This window comes from Wyeomyia smithii, chromosome 1, assembly GCF_029784165.1.
Source record: "Wyeomyia smithii strain HCP4-BCI-WySm-NY-G18 chromosome 1, ASM2978416v1, whole genome shotgun sequence".
Classification (NCBI taxonomy): domain Eukaryota; kingdom Metazoa; phylum Arthropoda; class Insecta; order Diptera; family Culicidae; genus Wyeomyia; species Wyeomyia smithii.
Genome location: NC_073694.1, coordinates 33681016 through 33701682, shown reverse-complemented (window position 1 = coordinate 33701682; position 20667 = coordinate 33681016). Strand labels below are relative to the sequence as shown.

General features: G+C 39.1%; 1 protein-coding gene across 1 annotated transcript in view; it reads right to left on the bottom strand.

Annotated features, from left to right (window-relative positions):
• Positions 1-20226, bottom strand: part of LOC129732072 (midnolin homolog) — a 34620-nt gene extending 14394 nt beyond the window's left edge. The window contains exons 1-2 of the mRNA XM_055692568.1: positions 19086-20226; positions 8028-8115 (exon numbers count right to left, since the gene is read on the bottom strand). Of these exons, the coding sequence (XP_055548543.1) occupies positions 8028-8115; positions 19086-19363 (366 nt within the window). The 5' untranslated portion in view covers positions 19364-20226. The remainder of the gene's footprint in view (positions 1-8027; positions 8116-19085) is intronic.
• Positions 20227-20667: the final 441 nt, after the last annotated feature.

Genomic DNA, 20667 nt, shown 5'->3' with positions numbered 1-20667 from the left:
GACACACAAATGTTAATTTAATTTGTGTCGGAATGTTTTCTCTCAATTAAATAAATCGTCCTGTAAAGTGCGTTTAAAAAAAAAATCGAGCACAAAGCTGAAGCCAATATCAATCTTGTGTATCACTTTAGGTTGAAATAACAACAATTCTACCGTAAATGGCACAAAACGGTAGCTTTAAACAGTGTTTTAATTATAAGTAACAATAAAAAGTCAATCCATGAGCGCCAAATTGGCGCGTGCACACTCCGTTGGTGTGAAAAGCTAAACTTCCAAGTCCAGTTATACGAGCTAGCAAATATCCCATGCTGCACCCAAATGCAACGGCAAGCCCTACGTACAAAGACCGTCGTCGCCGCCCGCAGTCATCCGTTATCACGATGCCAAGGCAAGAAGCAGTCGTGCCTGTCGGGCGCTATCCGAAGTGGCATAGCGGCACTGTTTAGAACCGTTTGGACAAAAACAAGATTTTGTGAGTGAGTACTTCCCTCCCTGCTTGTCCGTGTCAAGGTGCGTTTGTACCGTTCCTCACCGACCAGCAGTGGGTAGAGGGTTTTACTGCCGCACGCGGTACCCGAGTTAGTTTGTCCACAACACGCAAAAGGCTGAAGCTGCCTCCGCTTGCACGGTTGGTGCAGCTTGCTTGCCAGGCAGAGACCAGACCGCTTTGCGGTGGTTCTCACACCGTTGTCGATCCGTTTGCCATTGCGGGTGCGTACCGCTCTGGCATGCCTACGGCACGGCGGCGGGATCTGCCCACAACCAACTTTAACCGTACCGATTACGGATTCTGCATGGGTTTTAGTATCTCTGTAGCACCGCTAGCGATGAAGGTAAAACAGAAACAATTTTGTACAGCAGGGCCGCCACCAACCCGCAAACGTGCGTACAGGGCAAGCATTATTCAGTGTTGCTAGAATCGTTTCGGCAATTGAGCTATTAGTAACACCTTTTCGGTGGATAAAACAGAAAAAACTGGCAGCTCGGATGTAACATAGATTTCCGGCAGCATCAACAGCCAACATAGAGGCCACCAACGGCAAACCGAAAGCCGCAGTCAGCAGTTAAGCTTATGAGAGCACAGCGCGAAAGAGGCGAATATGTAGGGAGCGAGCACTCTCGGGGCCGAGAGAAACTAGAACATGGAACAGCTAGAGAACCCGGAAAAAAATTGACTGAGCAAAGCATAAACTGAAGTCTGCTGCTGTGGCGGCGGCGGCGGCGCGTCGTAACATCCGGCGATGGGAGACGAACAGCGAAACGAGAGGGGGAGGAGGAGGTGGTGTGTTGGTGCTAGCGGTAACGCGGCTCGGTTTGGTGTCAGACGTGCATGGAATTGCGTTCGCAAACCGAAAATTTGGCGATTGGAGCAGAGTTCGGTTGGTAAACGATCTTAATGGGATCAATGTGGTTTAACTCTGTTCCGTTCCGGTGCTTTGCAATTCAGTTCAGGCTCTGTGTTCGCCGATGCTCAGCTTAATTTGAAGTTGTGTTGTTTTTAACATTCGATGCTCAAAAACCTTACTAATATAACTAAGAGTTTCAATTTGGAATGTTTTAGTCAACAGAGGCTTGGTTGTTTTAGTTTCTAACTACTGCACCTGGAATTCCATCTCAGTTTTCCGAACATAATTTTATATCAAAAATTTTAATAATCTCTAGACGTGTTTACAGCACTCCCAAATTTCAACAGTTTTAAGGATCAAAACTTCTAAGATTTGAAATTTTTGCGTTTCAAATTCAACATTTAATTTTGTTTGGCTGTACTCCAGACACATGTAAAATTTCAATTTTAACTTATTCACGTCCCAGTAACTTGCCAGATACGATGTTGTTATCTCGATAAAGAAGATAAGAGAAGCAGGTTATTTCTTAATAAATGACAGTGCAAATGAACAAAATGTACGGATAAAAATTTTGGACTAAAGTTTGCAATTCCGGAAACGATTTTCCGGGAAATACCTTTTCCCGGGAATCCCGGATTCCGGGAACAGAAATATTGATTCCCGGGATCCCGGGATTCCCGAGTTCCTTAAAAATTTTACAAGATTTACAAACAAAACGAAATTGACGTCGTCAAACTGTAAAGCTACAGTGGGCATTATATGAAGCAAATATTTGCTCGAAATCAGGGCCGGTGTTTCATGTGGGTAGTATGGGATAGTAGTAGTAGTCCACACGGAACTATCGGACAAAACCAAAAAAAAAGTACTGTTACGAGCGACAGATTTTTTGATGGATATCTAAAATTTAATTTTTGATTTTAAAACAAATTATATGAAACAACATCAGCTCTTGACATTTCATGCATTTCTAAGAGATTTTCTATATAAAAACAATCGATTTCTGAAACTTGAAGAACTACTCTTGTTGGGCAAAAATGTAAGACTTTCACGACTGTTAGTGAAACCCTCTCAGAAGTTCGATTAAGCTCAAATTTTGGATAGAAACTTTTTTCGAGGCGACAAAATTGTTGAGTCCTAACGTTAGCATTGAAAAAATTCTCAAAAAAGGCCGATTTTTCATGAGTTTACCTTTACGCGCACTGACGAAACCACCCATGAAGCACAATCATAGTAACCTATGAGTCAGCAGAAAAAAATTGACTCGAACTCTTACCATAAAGGCGAAAACAGTGAAGCTACTCCATTCAGAAGTGTGCGCGATCAAAGAACGTTACCCCGTTGCGTCGAAAACAGACATCATACGGAAAAAGGACGCCGTTTACGCTTGCTCCGGTATCTACAACAGATTGGCACTGCTGAACTACAATCAGAGCATCGAAAGAAAGACCGGTTCCGGACGGCCGACGACCCTGAGCGACAAGAAGCTCCAAAGAATGCTGAATCGGAAGGTAGGTTCAACCGGCCAAACAGTGGAAAAGTACCTGGCAAACATGGACATCAGAATACAGAAGTCCCGTCCATTGGTTTCGGAGTTGCTTGATAGTCGAGTCGATATTTCCGGCGAATCGCGACGTGATGATGGTGGTCCACGCCGCGACCTATCTCACCCTGGATGACAACAACTGGCAGGGCATTCCATGTTTTACTTTACCCTCGAAGGAAGTGACCTCTGAGGTGAAATTCATTTCACACACCAAGTTCCCAAAGAAGGTGTGTACGGAGAACAGTACGGAACGGGGAACGGGGAAACTTATAGTACGAAGTGCCTGCCGGAAGTTGCGTCGTTTATGAAGAAATATCGTAGGGGCGAAGACGCGGTGCTCTGGCCCGATCTGGTGTCGGTCCACTACTCGAAGCAATCATTGGAGGAGATGGAGCGGCTGAAAACCGATGCGGTACCCAGGTCGGCCAACCCACCCAACGTTCCCCAGCTGCATTCCATCCTGAGTTTCTGGACAAACAAGAAGCGTGAGACCTACCTCAACAATCTTGACGCGAAAATTGAGGAGGAATTGATAAATAGAACGAAAAAAGAACTCAAAAATATGCCTACACGCATGTCCACCATGGCGAATGTTCCGATAAACGCTCGGAAAGCCACTCGCAAGGGCGTGGAATTACTTTTACAAATGAGCCTATATAATTGCCTTGCATGGGAAATTAATGGGAAACATGACTACTGAACGAAATTCGAAAATCTAATTTCTCTTAAACATTCCATTGTCACCCTATTGTTGATGCACTGTCGACTTTTCGTAAAATTTTATTCAGGTATCAGAAGGTCACCCTCCCCCTTCCTTGGCTACGCCTTTGTCACCCATGAGCCTCCCCTATTCCTTACTTCCCACTCGGGAAAATAATGTGATGCCGGCCCTGCTCGAAATGACGGTCAATATTTGTTTGTCGTGTAATTATTTGCTATCAATTATTTGTCAAAAATATATGCTGTCTTATTCAGTAATCGAGATGTTAGAAAAATATTTATTTTGCCTAATGTTCTTCTTTGCCACATAATTCACGACTAAGCGGATAGTTGCTTGATTTTATTTGTTAATTTTTGAAACCAGTAAGTCAATAAAAAATTTGAAAATCCGTAATTCAATGCGACCTGAAATAAGTAATTCACAAAACTCCAACTTAGTGTAACCGCGCTTTCAACATATAAATCATCTTTGACTTTCAAATGCTCTAGAATTGACTTATTTTGTGCTGTACTAAAATGCTTATTTAGTATTCTATTGTTGCCTTTTGGTTAGTCTCGGTCTTTATAGAAAACCTCGGAATGGTTAAATAACGCTTCAATTAATCAACCAAAAATTCTTACACGAAGGAGTTCGAAATTTTGTTCTGTCAATGAAAACTAGGTTTGCATCGTGTAGTGATATAGCAAATATATTTGATAAAAAATTGATGTGCTTCTTGGTTTTTCTACCGTGCAAGCAAGTAGAATTTTGAGCAAATATTTGCTATAGTGTAATAATATATCTAGCCTGAAAAATATTTTGCCCAAAAATGTCCGTACCACATATAGCAAATATTTACCTTGTTCTTATGCCTGCCTAACACCCAGAATTCACTCCAGCAAACTGAGTGAATTGAGCTGGAATCGGTGATTTGGAAGAAGAAGAAATTTAACAAATGCAGTGATTCAGTGGACTTAAGCAAAGTTTTACAGAAGAAAATTATAATATTTGGGCTTAACGCAAAATGGTCACCGGATATTAAGCGATTGTTTTACGACATGAACACCCTGAAACCTTCTCTAATGCAAATCTTTGCAAATAAATCGATCGCATATTTCTGATTTGAACTTGAATATGTTTTATTTTTTCAGTTTGTTTTTCATGCGAATTGGTAATTGGAATATTGCAAACCTTAGACAAGTTAAGGTAATTTATTTTTATGCATGTTTAATATTCCCGGCGTTGCTCGGGCTTAGGCCAGAATCAAAAATCATTTATTCAGTTTCACAACCAGTGTTTTCTGGCTAACGGAAGTCACCAAGTTGGGTTTCAAATTAGAGTCGGAGTTGATTTTTTGCTTCTGAGCATCTTCACAATTCCGAAAATACTCATTTTACACGATATTTAGCCCATTTAGGCTGTATTCCAGTAACCGTAAGTCGTCATATTAGATTCCAAAATGGCATCTGGGGTCGACTTCCGGCTTCCTGGCATCATTCCGGTTCCGGGAATTTCAGATCCCTTAGGCTTTTTTTTTCAAAAAACTGAAGGTCGCCATCCTGGACTCCAGAATATCCCTAGAGTTAGTATCCGGCTTTGGAAACGGATTCGATTTCCAGCCTCTGTTCATCATCCTGCTTTCGGATATATCTACTTTGACTGGTTTTTTTGTGCAGTTTCCCAAAATTGGAATCGTAGTCTATGGTCGGAATTAAGCGTGTGGACATCTTCCCATTTCCAAAAACAGTCATATTGGGTGATATTTAGACACACCAGGCTGTTTTCCTGAAACAAAAAACCGCTCTCTTGGATTTCAAAAGTTGGTTTCATGAAAGCCATTAGAATTAATTTTATAAAATTCTTCTAGCAGTCATAAAATCATTCCTAAAACATTTAATAGACCAGCGCATGGTGATGTCACACATCTGAGTTTGACAGCTACTGGTAACTTTGTTTACCTTAAAGCGATGCAGTTTTGACGTAGAACTACGTTTTTCTTTAGCCTACCACATAGGGATGTAAATAGGAAAACTATTAACGAAAAAGGGACGAAATATGTCCCTTTTTAAATGCTTATAAATCGGTTTGTTTTCAACCGATTTCCTTCATTTTTGCAGCAATTGCTTGGAAAATTATACACGCATCCACCCAAATGTAGAAAATTGTTGATTGATTATGCAAACTATTGTACTATTGATTATTGTCAAGCCTTGTTTTAACGAAAATGACGTCCTCTGATTGGTCGTTATATGATTGCTTCCCAAGCACGGTCGACAGAATCATATACCTTGCAATTGAAAACATGCTATTTGGCCTATATAAGAGCCTGTTTCAGCCGAAGCCGCTCATAATAGTTCTAGACAGCGACAACAGCAATCGTCCTTCCTTAGCAGCAGCACTAGCCCTGTGGTTGGTCACCACGTCTCAGGAGCAGCGCGGTTCTTCTCATCGTGTGTCGCCAGACTGCCATTATTCCCCCGTGTTAGGGCAGCATGAAGATCGTCATCACCAAATCCAATTTTGAACAGCAAAATGCCTTTTTTCAAGGCAAATAAACAAGTCATTGAAAGTTAATAATTTTTGACAACGTAAGCAAGCATTCTGTGCGGATTCTAGCAGTTACATCTGTCGCGGCCGTCTAATTCACAGAAGGTGAAATAGCTTCCACAATGCATGTTGTCCGTGTATCTTAACTCCCCCACTGTTGGGGCAGCACAAAGGTTGCGATCAGCAACCGATTTCGAACAACAAAATGCCTTTTTGGCGTAGAACTACGTTTTACTTTAGCATACCACACAGGGATGCAAACTGAAAAACTGGGACGAAATTTGTTCCTTTTCAAATGCTTATAGGTCGGTTGGTTTTCAACCGATTTTCTTCATTCTTGCAGCAATCGATTGGAAAATTATACACGCATCTGCCCAAATGCAGAAAAATGTTGTTTGAATCTACGAACAATTGCACTATTGAAAATTGTCAAGCCTTGTTGAAATAAAAAACATCCTCTGATTGGTCGCTTGCTTGCTGTGTGTGTATGATATGGTATCATGTGTGTATGTGTGTGTGATATGGTATGATGTGTGTATGGTATAATGATATGGTATGATTTGTGTGTGTGTGTGTGTGCTGTGTATGGTTTTTAACTCGGCACGATCTGCTAACTGCTGAATCCGGTTCACGAAATTCACAACCCTTCATTAGTAGACATTATTACCCAAGTAAAAATATTGGTTTTATCAAAGTTTTATAGCGCTCAATACAGCCACAAAAGCGCTATAAAACTTTGAAAAAAACAGTTGTGTTACTAGGGTAATGAAACACTCAATGCATTTGTTAATAGTGTACGTAGTTCTACGTCATTTATGCGGTCGTGTCTTGGATACAACCTCCTACTTTTTTTCTCAGCAGATCATTTGAATTGTGACCAAAATGCTTTTCAAACGTTGTGCGTGAGGTGCCAGTACACTAAGGACAATTAAAAATTGAGCAGCATTTCCACTAGGTACGCACACGATTGCTCCATCAGAAAAAATGTCCAAAACGTAAATAAAATTACCACTAACCGTCAGAAAAGTGAGGTTAAGGAGATTCGGTGAGATAGTCTATAAGGCTCTGCACGCAAAAGTTGATGTCTTGTACAATCATTGTGTCTTCCCGATTCGCACAAATGTTGCACAGAAATCGCACAATAAATGTGTGAAACGCATAACGCAACAGTTGTACTGCGAATACATTGACATAGAATGAAATCAGAATATGTATCATATACCGACACTTTATTTCTCACGTCGAGTGTATTAGTGGCTAGACTAGATACATCACATACAATTTGCAGGTTGCTCTTTCGCTCATCTTTCGGTTCGGATTGCGACGCGCAAGGCGATATCTCGTTGCTTCAAGAAATGAGCGAGACACCCGTGCTGTACATACTTGATTTTATACTAGTGTTGTTAGTCTCACTCATACTGTCGGTGCGTGCTTGCTGCTATTCAGAGGAATGCATGAAAAGAAAAATTATCTCGAAAGCGTGTGTGCAAAAGACTTGAAAAGCGTAGCATTTGTCTCGTCCTCAAGCAGAAAGGAGGAGAATAATTTTGCTTCTCGCTCGCTTTGCAATGCTGCTTGATACCAGTTGAAACTGTTTAGGTTTAGTAGTTTGGAGCTGCCAAATACATTGGAGAAACGCTAGAGCATTAATTGCGTTATGCCCAACACGCAATCATTGTACTGGTTCCGAATTACATCAACAATTGCGCTAAAAACGCACAATTTTGTACTGGTTTCGCACCATCCAACTTTTGCGTGTGGATTGTATATTTTAAGCACTGGGATCCTAGAATGCTTCCATAATGCACCGATAATTTTTAATTTTTCCATACAGATTGCTATTACTTGGAAACATTTTAATGAAGGAATAAACAACAATTGTAACACTTACCAATAATCCCGTTTCCACGTTTGGCGTCAGTATCAGCTTGGAGCCATCCATTAGTCCATTTTCCCGCAGAGTCCCATCGTTGAGTTCCCTGTAAGAAATAAAAATGATAATATTCAGTTAAATTCTTTAAGCGAGAGAAATCTTTCAGAGTGTCCAAAAAGAAAAGTACGATATAAGACACAACAAGCGGTAAATTTTCGCTTCACATCAAATGACCCAGACAAGGGAGTAAACAAGAAAACCTGCCGCCATCAAATGAAAGACTCAACCAAAACATCGCAAAACCCAGTTTTCACCGCCATTGTTTATTGTGCGCGGTCACACCAGAATACTACTCGAAGTTGTTCGATAACTGAGCTGGATCAGTGAAACGCACCTGAGTCCAAGTGGTTTGACATAGAGGTCAATCATCTACGAAACACGACAACTGCGTGAGCGCAAAATTTGACAGATTAATGAATTCTGCGGAGATTTTGCTATGGCGTGGCGTGACGAGTTTCGCGTCCATCTTAATTATCGAATTTTGTTTATACAACTTTGTGCATTGTGTTTTATGTTTTTACTCACAATTAACCGCCGGTTTCGGTGGTGTCCGCTCTTTGTTGTTTGGCTCGAGCGTCGCAAAACAAAGAACGGAACGAGATAAAAATAACCGCCATCGCCCTCGATGTGAATCACAATCTAGGCAGGAATACTCAGCGAAGGTGGAGGAGAAGAGATGTTTTAATTTCAAGCTGATTGTTTGAAAACAGACTAAATTTGGCTTAGTTCGTATTCTGATACAGGTTGTCTACGTTTTCTCATCATCTTAATTTTCTTAAAATTGAATAATTTAAAAAGGACACCAATTTGAGAGTGGAACTGTATCCCTAACCCAAGCTTTTGCATCAATTTCATGCGAAAGGCATTATATATTGATCGAATCGCTCCGCACGACACCAAGACAACCGTGTGTTCCGCTCTATGGAAAAGATTATCCAAAAACTCCGTTATCACGTGAAGGTTTTCTCGAAGGGAGAAACCCGGAGAAAATAAACAGCGTGAAAACAGGTTACTTGCAGTACCTTTCTACCAAATCTTCGCCAGTCAGTGTGGCAACAGCGAGTGATGCTCTAGAGCCACGCTAGGACAACATTGATCGCTTTTGCTCACACACATTCAAACCGAATGAGAAATAAGAGTGTAGGAAAACCCATCGAATCGAAGCAAATCGTTGCCTTGCCTGTAGCCATGCATGTGCAGGTTTGGTTGCTTGCCGTGTTCGAAATCGGCTCTCACGAGTCGCAAACGCAAAGCATGCTGCTGACGAAGGCAACGAGGGCCACGTGCTGTATGAGCATTGGCGTATGAACGCAAGGGGGAACAGTTCGAGCATAACTATTCACACCGCCTGGTAGCGGGGGAATTTCGCGCGGCGCACCTCCACAGACTGGGTAACCAGCAGTGCAGGTGAATGCGATGATTTTCACAGAATTCAAACACTTTAATTAAATATATTTTCATTATTTACACTACTAAACCGACCTGGTAGACCACCCCAGACACGTTCAGTCACACAAACGGCAAACCGACAATTGTTTATGAAACCCAATCGCCTCGTGTCGCAACTACTGCAACCTCTTCCACGAGGCACATTTTCTGTCGATGTCGCAAATTTTACCGCGTGCTTATCTGTGCTTCGGTTACCGATAGCGCACTTTGGGGGGAACTTTCTGACATCACCGCGGAGCGATTCAACGTTCGCAAACTGCTTAAAGCTCGATTGCTTTTGCAACGTTATTCTAGAGCACCAGGGAGAACTGAGGTTTGTGGGGTTTTCTACAGCCAATATATGTTAAAATTGTTTTAAAATTAGTTTTCATGTGGTTTTGTCAGTTTAAAAGTAAAAGTATTTCACATTCGCTCTTAAGAATGGTGCGAAACCACCTTAATATTACGCGAAATTAGCATAATATTGATCTAGTTGGAAAACGAAAGCGTCTTGGGTATAACTCAACTTTTCAAAGCAAATAAACATAATTTCTTTCGATGTTTAATAACAACTTTAGGCGGTATAACTTTTTGACGAGGTCACCTTGGTCAAATGATCAATTTCGCAAATTGAAACGCATATGAGCAAAGCAATTGCGTTAAGAAGATTTATCAACTTCCGTGGTGTTTTTGAGAAGCGGGAACTCAACATCGTTAATAACTATTATCGGGCTTTGAGTCGATATCTTTACACCAGATATGTCCAAATAAAACTAATATGGAGAGCAACCCCAACGGTTTTTGAAACTATATGAATGGGAAACGTAAAACGGATGAACTCCCATCAACTGTATTTCTTGGTGAGAAAGTGGCTGAGTTTGTGGGGAAATTTGCATTCTGTTTTCAAACTATATTTCTGTCTAGAGCTAAACCAACTAACGAACAGTCCGTCAAGCTGGCGTTGGGATTTGTACCTCGTGATGTTGTGCACATAAGATCCTTTTTGTTCACTGTTGAAGACGTTCGCACCAAAATTCGAAAACAAAAATCGTCCGCAAGGGATTACAAAGAAAGGTCAATTGACACTAGCCCTTGCTTAATTTTCATAGCTTTGCATCAAGGCTATGGAAGATGGAAACTAAAATGATACAATCTATATCGATCCTAAGGCGGCTTTCGAGCGTGTTGACCATCAATTATTATTATTTGGTTTTGTGTTACTTACATTATTTTTTTCGTTTTTATCATTAGCATTGTTGTAATTTTACTTTTGACTTTTTTGTCATTGTTATCAATTTTTTGAGTTTAAGCTCAGAGTAGTAGTAATATTTCAGTTCCGGAGACAAACGTCCAACGTAAAAACCTTTCCTCTTCATGAAGGTTTACACAAATCATTACAATAATAAATTCAGTTATTACTTCTCTATTTATTTTTTTTTTTTATCCGACACATCTGATCTGAATCAGTCAAAAATTCATGACTGTAAAATAAGAAAAAAATATTGGAAATCGATAAGAAAATTTCATGACAGGTAACTGAAAAATGTCAGAATTTTTACCTTTTTATTAAATCCTTTTGTTTTGGTGTATATTTTTTGATCAAATAATGTAATGAAATACAGCAATGCTAAAATCACCGGAGATACCGTAGAATTCCCGGTCTTTTTACAGTGCTGAGGTCAGCCTGGAATGATGTTTTTGCCTTTAGAAGAGAATTTTCACCGGCAAAAAAAATTTTTTTGGCTCTGTTTGACCTCTGAAAACATTTTGTGGCCTTTTTTGTAACCTCCAGAAACGTGTTGCAACCATACAGCGCACATTGATTTGAATTTTGCTGTTTCAAAGAAATTTAAAGCTCAACTTCAAAAGCCGATTGTTTTCGTCAATATGAACTCAATGTGAGATCATTTTCTTTTCCGGTGTTTTTTGGCTTTAGAAATGTTTTCAAATCTAAATGTGGTACCATTATGAACTTATTCGGGGATTATTTTTGATTTAGTCGAAAGAAACGTGTTGTTTAAATTCTGAGCTCGGTTTGTAATCATTTTCTTTTTAAGTTTGCTCTGACTGGCACTTGAAGTCAACTACTCCATTAATATATTACATTATTCCGCTGAGCGAATGGTGTGACACGTGCACAAAGGGTAACATGCCATTTTTAATCTCAATTATCCGCACTTTCGGCAAATCACACTAGTAGGAATTTACTTTGGAAGTAAATTCAACGCGGCATCGAATCATCAGTGGTGTTTGCTACTTTGAATATTACAAACCTAGTAAAATATGACAACCGTAGTAAATATCACAAACCACAGGTATTCAACAACAAACGCTGCATGGGACGTCAGGGCGGTGCGATGACAACCAACTGCATAAGTGTCACCAACATCAGTGCATCATCATCCCGGAGATTGGTACGGACTGTTTACGTGATGTTCCACTTGAGGAGTGGAATTTTTTGGCGCCGGTGGCGTCTGCTGCAGAACAAAACCAGTTCGACTGCAGAGGAAGGAACCATTCCTATTTGTTATTCTCCTGAGGAAACATAGTTAATAAAATACAAGTAGAAAATAAATAGATAGTGTAGAAATAAAAGTGGATACTAATATAACAGACGTTTAGAATAAATAGTTTAATTAGTTCTCCATTAGTAAGTGGATTCATTTGACAGCGAAAGGTCCCAAAGGGAGGCAAGGCTTCCATTGACAACATAGCTAGATTACCGCCCACCAAGGAAAACGTTCACGTAGTTTTCCGATTTTGGATACAGTCCACTCACAAGGAAAGGAAACCAGCCCCGGAATCTCTGAAGTAGTTCCCAACAAGCGGCTTCCGCTCAATTCAAAAAGTTTTTTTTGCATATTGTTAAAGCGTTTTTTAACTTTATCATTTATTTACACTTTTGAGCTAATTTCCTATTCTAGCATTTTCTGAGTGTGTAATTTGGCCTCTAGCAGAATGTTGTATGGTATTTCCTGATCAGTTTGGGATTGATTTTTGTTTAGGTAAGTATTCTAGCTTTTTGAAACATTTTTCCATTATTTTAAGCTTTCTTTTTCTTTTCTTTTCTTTTTGGTTGTTTCTGCATCCAGAAGCATTTCCACTCTTCTGAGCTAAATTTGTAATGTTGATTCTTGGCCTTTACCTTTGGATTTTAAAATGTTTTTTTCCTCATTTTGAACTTTTTTTGAAATTATTTGTTACCTCTTCAGTTCCCCCATTTTAAACCCAATTTGGGATGACCTTTATAAGCATTTCTATCGTCATCCTGAGCAGGCCCGGATTTACGAGGGGGTAACGGGGGTAAATGCTCAAATACGGGTCCGGGATTGAGGGGCCCCCAGTCCTAGCTCAGACATGCAACCTTCCACTACTCGAAGTCATAACAGATTGAAAGTCATAGTGAAGACCTTTTCTTGTTTGTCACCATCCAGCGGAGCGTGCAGTTATTTAACAATTTGCAATTATCTTACCTAAAAATGTTTTGGAGAAAGAGTGCCCCCAAAAATATATACCCGGGTTCTTCAACGCCCAAAGGTATGTATATAGTTTTGAAGGAACAATATTTTGGCATTGAGTCATTCCATGCTACTTCGAACATCAATCCTGGTCGACCATTTCCGATTTCGCTGAAACTTTTCACAGTTGTTCCTTTTTGACAAAGAAGTCGTTTTATGATATCGGTTCGGTGTAGACTCAAGACTGCTCCTTCAATAGGGCCTATTCAAAATAGTGACTGATAGATTAAATTTCTATATCGGAAAACCAACTTGTTTGATTGAAATGATGTCTTGATGAGGACAATACGTACTACTATCTGTCAAAATTTTGTTATTTTGAATTAAAAACAAAAAAGTTATGAACGTTTGAATGTTTTGACATTTTCACTCTGAACTTTTTTTAGAAGTAACGTGGACTGCATCAGGCGCAACTTTAATAGCGGAACCTGTCTCTGCTCAATATCCCAGCTCCCGGTTCTCTAAATCTGGATTCACTTGATATAAACACGCACTGTATAAATGGCTACCTTGTGTGTTCGTCTTATTTTTACAACCTTCTAATAACAGGGTTCGCCGGTGAGTTACGCATATTCAATTTCAACAGGGCCAGTATAAAAATGTTCGATTATGGTACAAAAACAGCGCGTTGGATGGATATAAAGCTCTTAGTGATAAATTTTCGCAATTGTTATGTGTAGCTAGAAAAAACACTCAGAAAAAAGTTCTGAGTGAAAATGTCTAAATACTCAAACGTTCATAATTTTTTTTTTTCATTTTACCATCACCAAATTTTGACCGATTAGTAGTACATAACGTCATCTTCAATGTGTAAAAAAATTAGATTTTTAAAAAAGGTACTTCTCGAGATATTTAATATTTTGTAACAATTTGAAAAATTTGGCACAGGAAAAATATAAGTGTATATATATTTTCTAGAACCACAATTTTATTACCTACAACTTTGCTGAAGACACCGTTTCAGTCAAACAAGTCGTTTTTCTGATGCAAATTTTTTTTATCTAGCAGTCACCATTTTGAATAGGCTTTTTTGAAGCAGCAGTCGCGAGTCTACATGGAGAACTGATATCATAAAATGACCTCTTTATCAAAAAGGAACAACAGTTTCAGCGAAATCGGAAATGACATGCCAAAAAACAATACCTATTTTCCATGGAATGCCTCCATTACATTTTGCTGTTTTACCAACTATAACAACCATAAGATCGAAATGAGGTATTGTGTTATAGAGTTTCCAATAAATTATGATGCTATTTTCTTCTGCTCGGGATATGGGAATCGACCTCAAACCGGTTTATTGCAAACAATCTTAAACAAAAAAAAAATCAAAAAACGACTAACTACTGGAAATAATGTATAGAATATAAGAAAACATTGTATTCTACATTTGCTCGATGAAATAAAAAAATAAATATTGCAAGCGAATACCGCCCAGTATAGATATTTCCGGAATCATTGCCATGAGGCCGAACATCGACTCCAGACAGCATTTTAAAATCTAAGATGGTGACCAAATAACTCCTAATATGGACACTTCCGGAATCGAGATAAAATCAAGAGACCCGAGAAATCGACCCCAGATGCTATAATAAAATCCATGGTTACCACCTCCGGTTTCTAGAAATCAACATAAAATGATCAAAAACTGGTAATTTGGAACTAGAATGATGCTTAGATTCCAGACATCCAGATACCTCCAGATTTTGAAATTCAAAGTGATGACTTTCGGTTTCCACATGATATGGGTATTTCCGAAATCAAAACGATGCACAGCAACCGGCATTCCACTCAAGATGCCATTTTAGAGTTCAAGATGGAGAATTCCGGTCCCTAGAATGCTTTTCAAAATGACCAAATACCACCAGATATGGGTGCTTTCTCAAATGGTTTACCATTTTCATTGATTAAGTTTTTCGTTTTATTTATTTTGTAATTTTTTGTTGTTATTGTGAATTTTATCATTACTACTATTTATGTTTCATATAGGTTATTTTTCCTATTTTTTCATTTTCGTTAATTTTGCCATTCTAGAGGCGAACGAGCTAATAGCTGGAAAAAGGAAGTACAAAAAAATACTGTTGTAATTTTTTTATTTTATAATTATGTTTGTCTAATTGTTTTTTTTTTTTTTGTTGTTCATGCCATATCATTTTTTATACCGTTTTCGTCTCTTTCTATGTTGTTTCTTCTGTCATCTTCGTTATTGCTGTCATATTTTTTATTGCGGTGATTTTTGTCTGGTGTCGTTTTTAGTAACCTTTTCCATTTTAGTTACTTTTGTCACTTTTTCCACGCCTGCGATTAGTATCATTCTCGCCATTTGTCAATTTCGTTATTCATGTCATTTCAGTTGTTTTTCTCTCTAATGTTTGTAAAATTTTAAACATGACTTATCTGAAGCTGATATGTCGTAAGTGAATAAATATAAACAATAAATGATATGAATGATAAGCGTATTACTTACTTCAATAGTGATACTGCCAATAATATGAAGTGCGGAGTAAAGAAACACCTGGGCAATATCACAACAGCTCAAATGTCTCTGGTCGCAGTGATGAGTCCACACACAAAAAAACGCTTGAAGGGAAGGGACCCGCTATCTGACAAAGCGTTGTAACCCATACGGAAAATTTCAGAGCACTATACAAAAGTAGAGGAGGTCGAAAACCTTTTTTTTAAACTTCAAAAAATTATAAAAAAATTAAAAAACAAACGAGTTGAAAAATCAATATACACTAACCAAAATTTTTCTTCACGTTTGACTGAAATTACATCAGAACATAACTACAATACATAATTTGTTTTTTTTTTGTAAGAAATGTGTTTTCAGACTTCTAGGAGGATGAGTAAAAAAACAGTCTTCTAATTGATTCGAAAACAACAAAACATTTATTGAAAATTAATAAAAAGTTCTTATTCATTTATATAGGGTGATTGGTTCATTGTTGGGAATATTTTATAACTGATAAAGGACCACATTTGATGAAAAACAAATCTTCCACGCATACGCCCTAACGTTAATCTACTCGGAGTTATTCAACTTTGAAGTCTTCTGGATACTCTTCCATAAAGTGGTTCTAACTTAGGGGTCATACTACTCAGAGCAATTCTATTAGTTTCATTTGAAAACTGAGAAAATTTTCTACTAAACGCAGCTTCTGCATGTCTCAATGAATGTAAAAATGACATTCTGGCTGCAAAACTGTGCAAAATTAGTAATGTTTTAAAGGTATTTTGATGTTTTCTGACAAAAAGACGAGGTTAATATTATTATTTTTTAGCTCAACTTGAATGTTTTTGACCGATCTACAGTTCGTTCTTTTACACCAACTCTCTATCTACTTTGGTTTTGGAGAAATTTCAATTTTGATGCAGCATGTTTGGTGGAAAACCAGAATCATTATAAAACTGGCAATCAATTCATCAAACATGCTGCATTTAAATTGAAAATTCTCCAAAGCTAAAGCAGATAGAGAGGTGGTGTCAAAGAACTGTAGAGCGGTCGAAAACATTCGATCTGAGCTTAAAAAATAATAATGTTGATCATGTTTTTGTTAGAAAACATCAAAATACGTTTAAAACTGTACTACTTTCGAACATTTTTGCTTCCAGAATAGTAATTTTTACATTCATTTGAACATATAGAAGCTGTATCTAGTAGAAAGTTTTTCCAGCTTTCAAATGAAACTAACAGAATCGTTCTCAGTGTGTTCAAAGTTCATCAAATGTGACCCTCTATCAACCCCCAAAATATTTCCAACATGAAACCAATCACTCGGTATATAGAATTCGATTATACAAGTTAAAAAAACTATATACTTTATATGATCGAGTCCGACATGTATAGTGATTTTGTTAATCTCAAATAGAGTATGGTTTATATGTATTTGTATTACTTGTTATCCAACTTTGTGATTTTAGTTATATATCACATTTTTATTTTAGTCATTTCTTTCAGTTTGACTGGTTTGTTTTTTATGTCATTCTTGATACTTTCATCATTTTAATTATTTGCATCATATCATTTTTTGTCACATTCAACATTTCTGTTATGTTTGTCGATATTTCAATTCAGGGGCCATTCACATGCCACGTGGACAGCTTTGGGGGGGGGGGGGGGGGTATATGTGTAATGTCCACGGTCCATACCAAATTTTTAGAATTTTTATGAGCAGTTGTCAAAATCGTTAAAAATCTGTTCACGTGGATGTGGATCGCCTTATGTGTTTTCGTACTTTTTGACATGTCATTTTTGCAATATTTTGTATTTACGCTTGTATATATTCGCGGTGTTAATACTTTGTTCGGCTTCGTAATGAGCTAGCTTTGCGCGCAACACTGTTCGATTCTGTCACTTACCACGGTGATACAACCTTTCCTTTCTATCGCAGTCGTGGAGATGCAGAGGTAAACTTGGTCTCCGACAGCATGGCTGTTACACCTCCTTCCTTACGATATCCTTACAAACCTTAACGATCTTTTGTTGTTTATATCTTTCCGTGTCATATATGTTATTTCTATCATATTTGTTAATTTTATCATCTTTTATTTTGGTCAGGTTTGCTATTTTGTTGCTTGAATCATCAAGTTTTTTTCTATCTTTGGTTACTTTATGGATTTTTTTTTCATTTTATATTGTTTTTATGATTTCAATCCACTATGGCAATTTGGTTATGTTCGAGAATGTTATCATTTTTTAGTGTCATTTTTGTTACATGTTAGTTATTTTATTTTGCTCATCCGATCATTATGTTATTTTTGTAATTTTTCTCTCACTACCTTTTGATCGTTTCTATAAATTTTTAGTCATTTCTGATATTTTTTGTATTTTTTTACACATATGCCATTCTAGACATTTTGTTGATGTATTTTCTATGAATGACATGCTCGGGACAGATGTATATTTAACATTTCGGAACAAATGTATATTTTACATTGTGTCTTCTGAAGACGCATAACTGAAACTTTTGACTATCTTAATGATAGTCATTTTATATTTGTTGAAGAAATCGTATATCCCAAATGTACCTTTTCTACATAGAGGGCGTTTTGTTTAAATTGTAGAGCAATTCTAAAAAAGCCATGGTTTCTGTAAACTGTATTTAGTGTTTTTTGGTTACAAAAAACTAAAAAAATATATATATATATTTTTTAAGAGATTTTGCTTAATTTGGTATTTGCCTCTAGAATCTATAATGAGAACTCAGTCACAGTTCAACACTGAATCTAGTGGTTTTCCAGTAAAAAATTCGTAATTTGATAATGATTTCTACAGTATAAAAGTCTTAGGTTGGCACATACCCACCAACATCCCATGACTCCACGTAACTTCGCACTTCGCAACATCAGCTATCGCGGAACGGTGTGAAAAAACTTGCACTCGGTTCTGTCAATAAGAAAGTGACGTCGGACGACTCTCGTCGCACGTCGTCCGTCGTCATCACCCACAGACAGTCCGTAGACCAACCGTGCCATCCGCCCGTCGTCATCATCAACCGCACACCGTTTAACCGCTGAAGCCGCTACCACACAGAGTCACAGAGCACGACACCACACTCTCCAACCATCCATTCCACGCCAGTCAGTAGCGAAAAGAAAGAACGAACCGACCGACCGAAAAGCATACACAGCCTTTCGGTACGAAACAAAATGGCAGCAGCGCAGTAATTGCTGCTTTTGGACAACGCCAGCGAGCGACAGACAGAGGCCCAGCATGGCACTGGTTGCGGATTTGTGGCCTCCGTAGCGATTGCAAAGTAGGAAGCGAATTTCGAGGCTTTGTAGTCTACGTCGACGACGGCAAGGGGGGTCTCTGTCTGCGGTGAATTGCTGGCGAAAATAACTATAATTGCATGATCATCACTTATACACGCAACATAAACAAAGAGAATCATGCAGGAAACTGAATGGTGGCCAAACTTGAAAGTAATCTCTCGCGGACCACTCAGTCGTCAGTCGCTGAGTGAGTGCCGGTTTGGATTATTACGATTTTCTGTGTCTGGTCTCTGCGCTCTCTCGCCACTTCGTTCGCTTCACTTCACTCCACCCATGTTTGAATGAAAATACTAACCTCTCTCGGTGCAGCAAGCAGATACGGTCCTTGGAGACTTTCAGCTTTTTCGATATAATTTTTTTCAGGTTTTCTACGGAATTTTCACCATCGACGATAACGGAGAAGTTGCCTCCTGTCGTGGTGGTGACATTCAGTGTTAGCGGGTTGGATGATAAAGCACTGCCACCGCTAGAACCACACCCAGGCACCGGACCAGCTGCTGCAGCCGATGACGAGCCAGCGGACGGAATCGATGACGACCCGCCTTCCCGTGATTCTCCTCCAGATTTCTCCATGCTGTGACTCACAGCCAGTGATTACACTGCACTTTTTCGCACTCTACTAATACGCTGCAACCAACACTAATATTCTCTACTTCCACAGAATATCCTCGGAATAGGTGGGTATCTACGAAGAAAAAGCTCGCTTCGCTTTTCTAATCTTATCACCGACGAATGGCGGCTGCTGGGCGCTTTCCTGGTTTCACTTCATCACTCACCTAATCGCCCATACCCAGTGTGAACGCTATAAAGAACACCACGCCTATTGTTGGGAGGGCAATGAGGGAGCTTCTCACAAACGCTGGAAAGGCCTTCTTCGGCCTTCGGCAGGGCTAATGGTGAAAATTCATTCGCGCCGTGGGGGAGCTTTTTTGAATTACAATCACCCACGCACTTGATAATCGGTCTCACGGAGTGCTTACAGAGTAGTTAAGTATCCACTGCCCTGATTTTCTTTTTCTTGCTACCCTACTACAGATTATATAAGGACGACATAAGCTTTGACAACTAGTAGTTAACAGTAGCTTCGAATGAAAACCAGATTAATCAGGAGACCCGAGTTTTATCTTGTACTTCACCGAATATTCCAATATTCGAACAACACACTCGTAGCAATTGCGTAGCTACCAGACCAAGATGGGTTGTACACGACGGAGGCTACACTGAATTTATTATCTGCACTCGGGCTACACACTACACTAGGGCTAGAGCGGGGACACACGCACGCACGCTCGCACACACTGAAGCACACCGTGTGCAGGCACAAACTGTTTCCTACGCCTCCTCCTCCTACTACTGCTGCTACTTCACTTGTGCTTCACTTTCTAACCGAATATCCACGAGTGAAGATCCAACCTAGCGCTCCGTGCAGCAGCAAGTCCAACCGATGACTGAGCGAAACAGGCAGCGAGAAACAGTGCCAGGGTGGACAGCCAGTTGTTCTTCGACAGTGGTAACCCGTGAGAATGAGTGTCCTTAATAAAAAAACAGCGGACAGACGGAATGTTCGAAAAGCTGCTCACATGGAATCATGTGAAGCTATGCGGAGTAGAGTGTGCGGGTGAGATAAGGCTGGTCATCTAGTAGCGTAATCTATTGGTGGACTTGTTTTGTTCTATCATGAAAACTTGAATGATAGGTTACGTTGTTACCAAGCCTAAAGCCTGTAATACACTCTTTGACCAAGCGTCAAATATTTGTCACTTTTTGACAGATAAAAATTTGGTCAAAGATAATTCTCGCCGAACATGTGAAAAGGGCCCATGTGCCATATGTAAACAAGCCACAATTTCACGTTTTTCAATAAATACAAGCTTAAT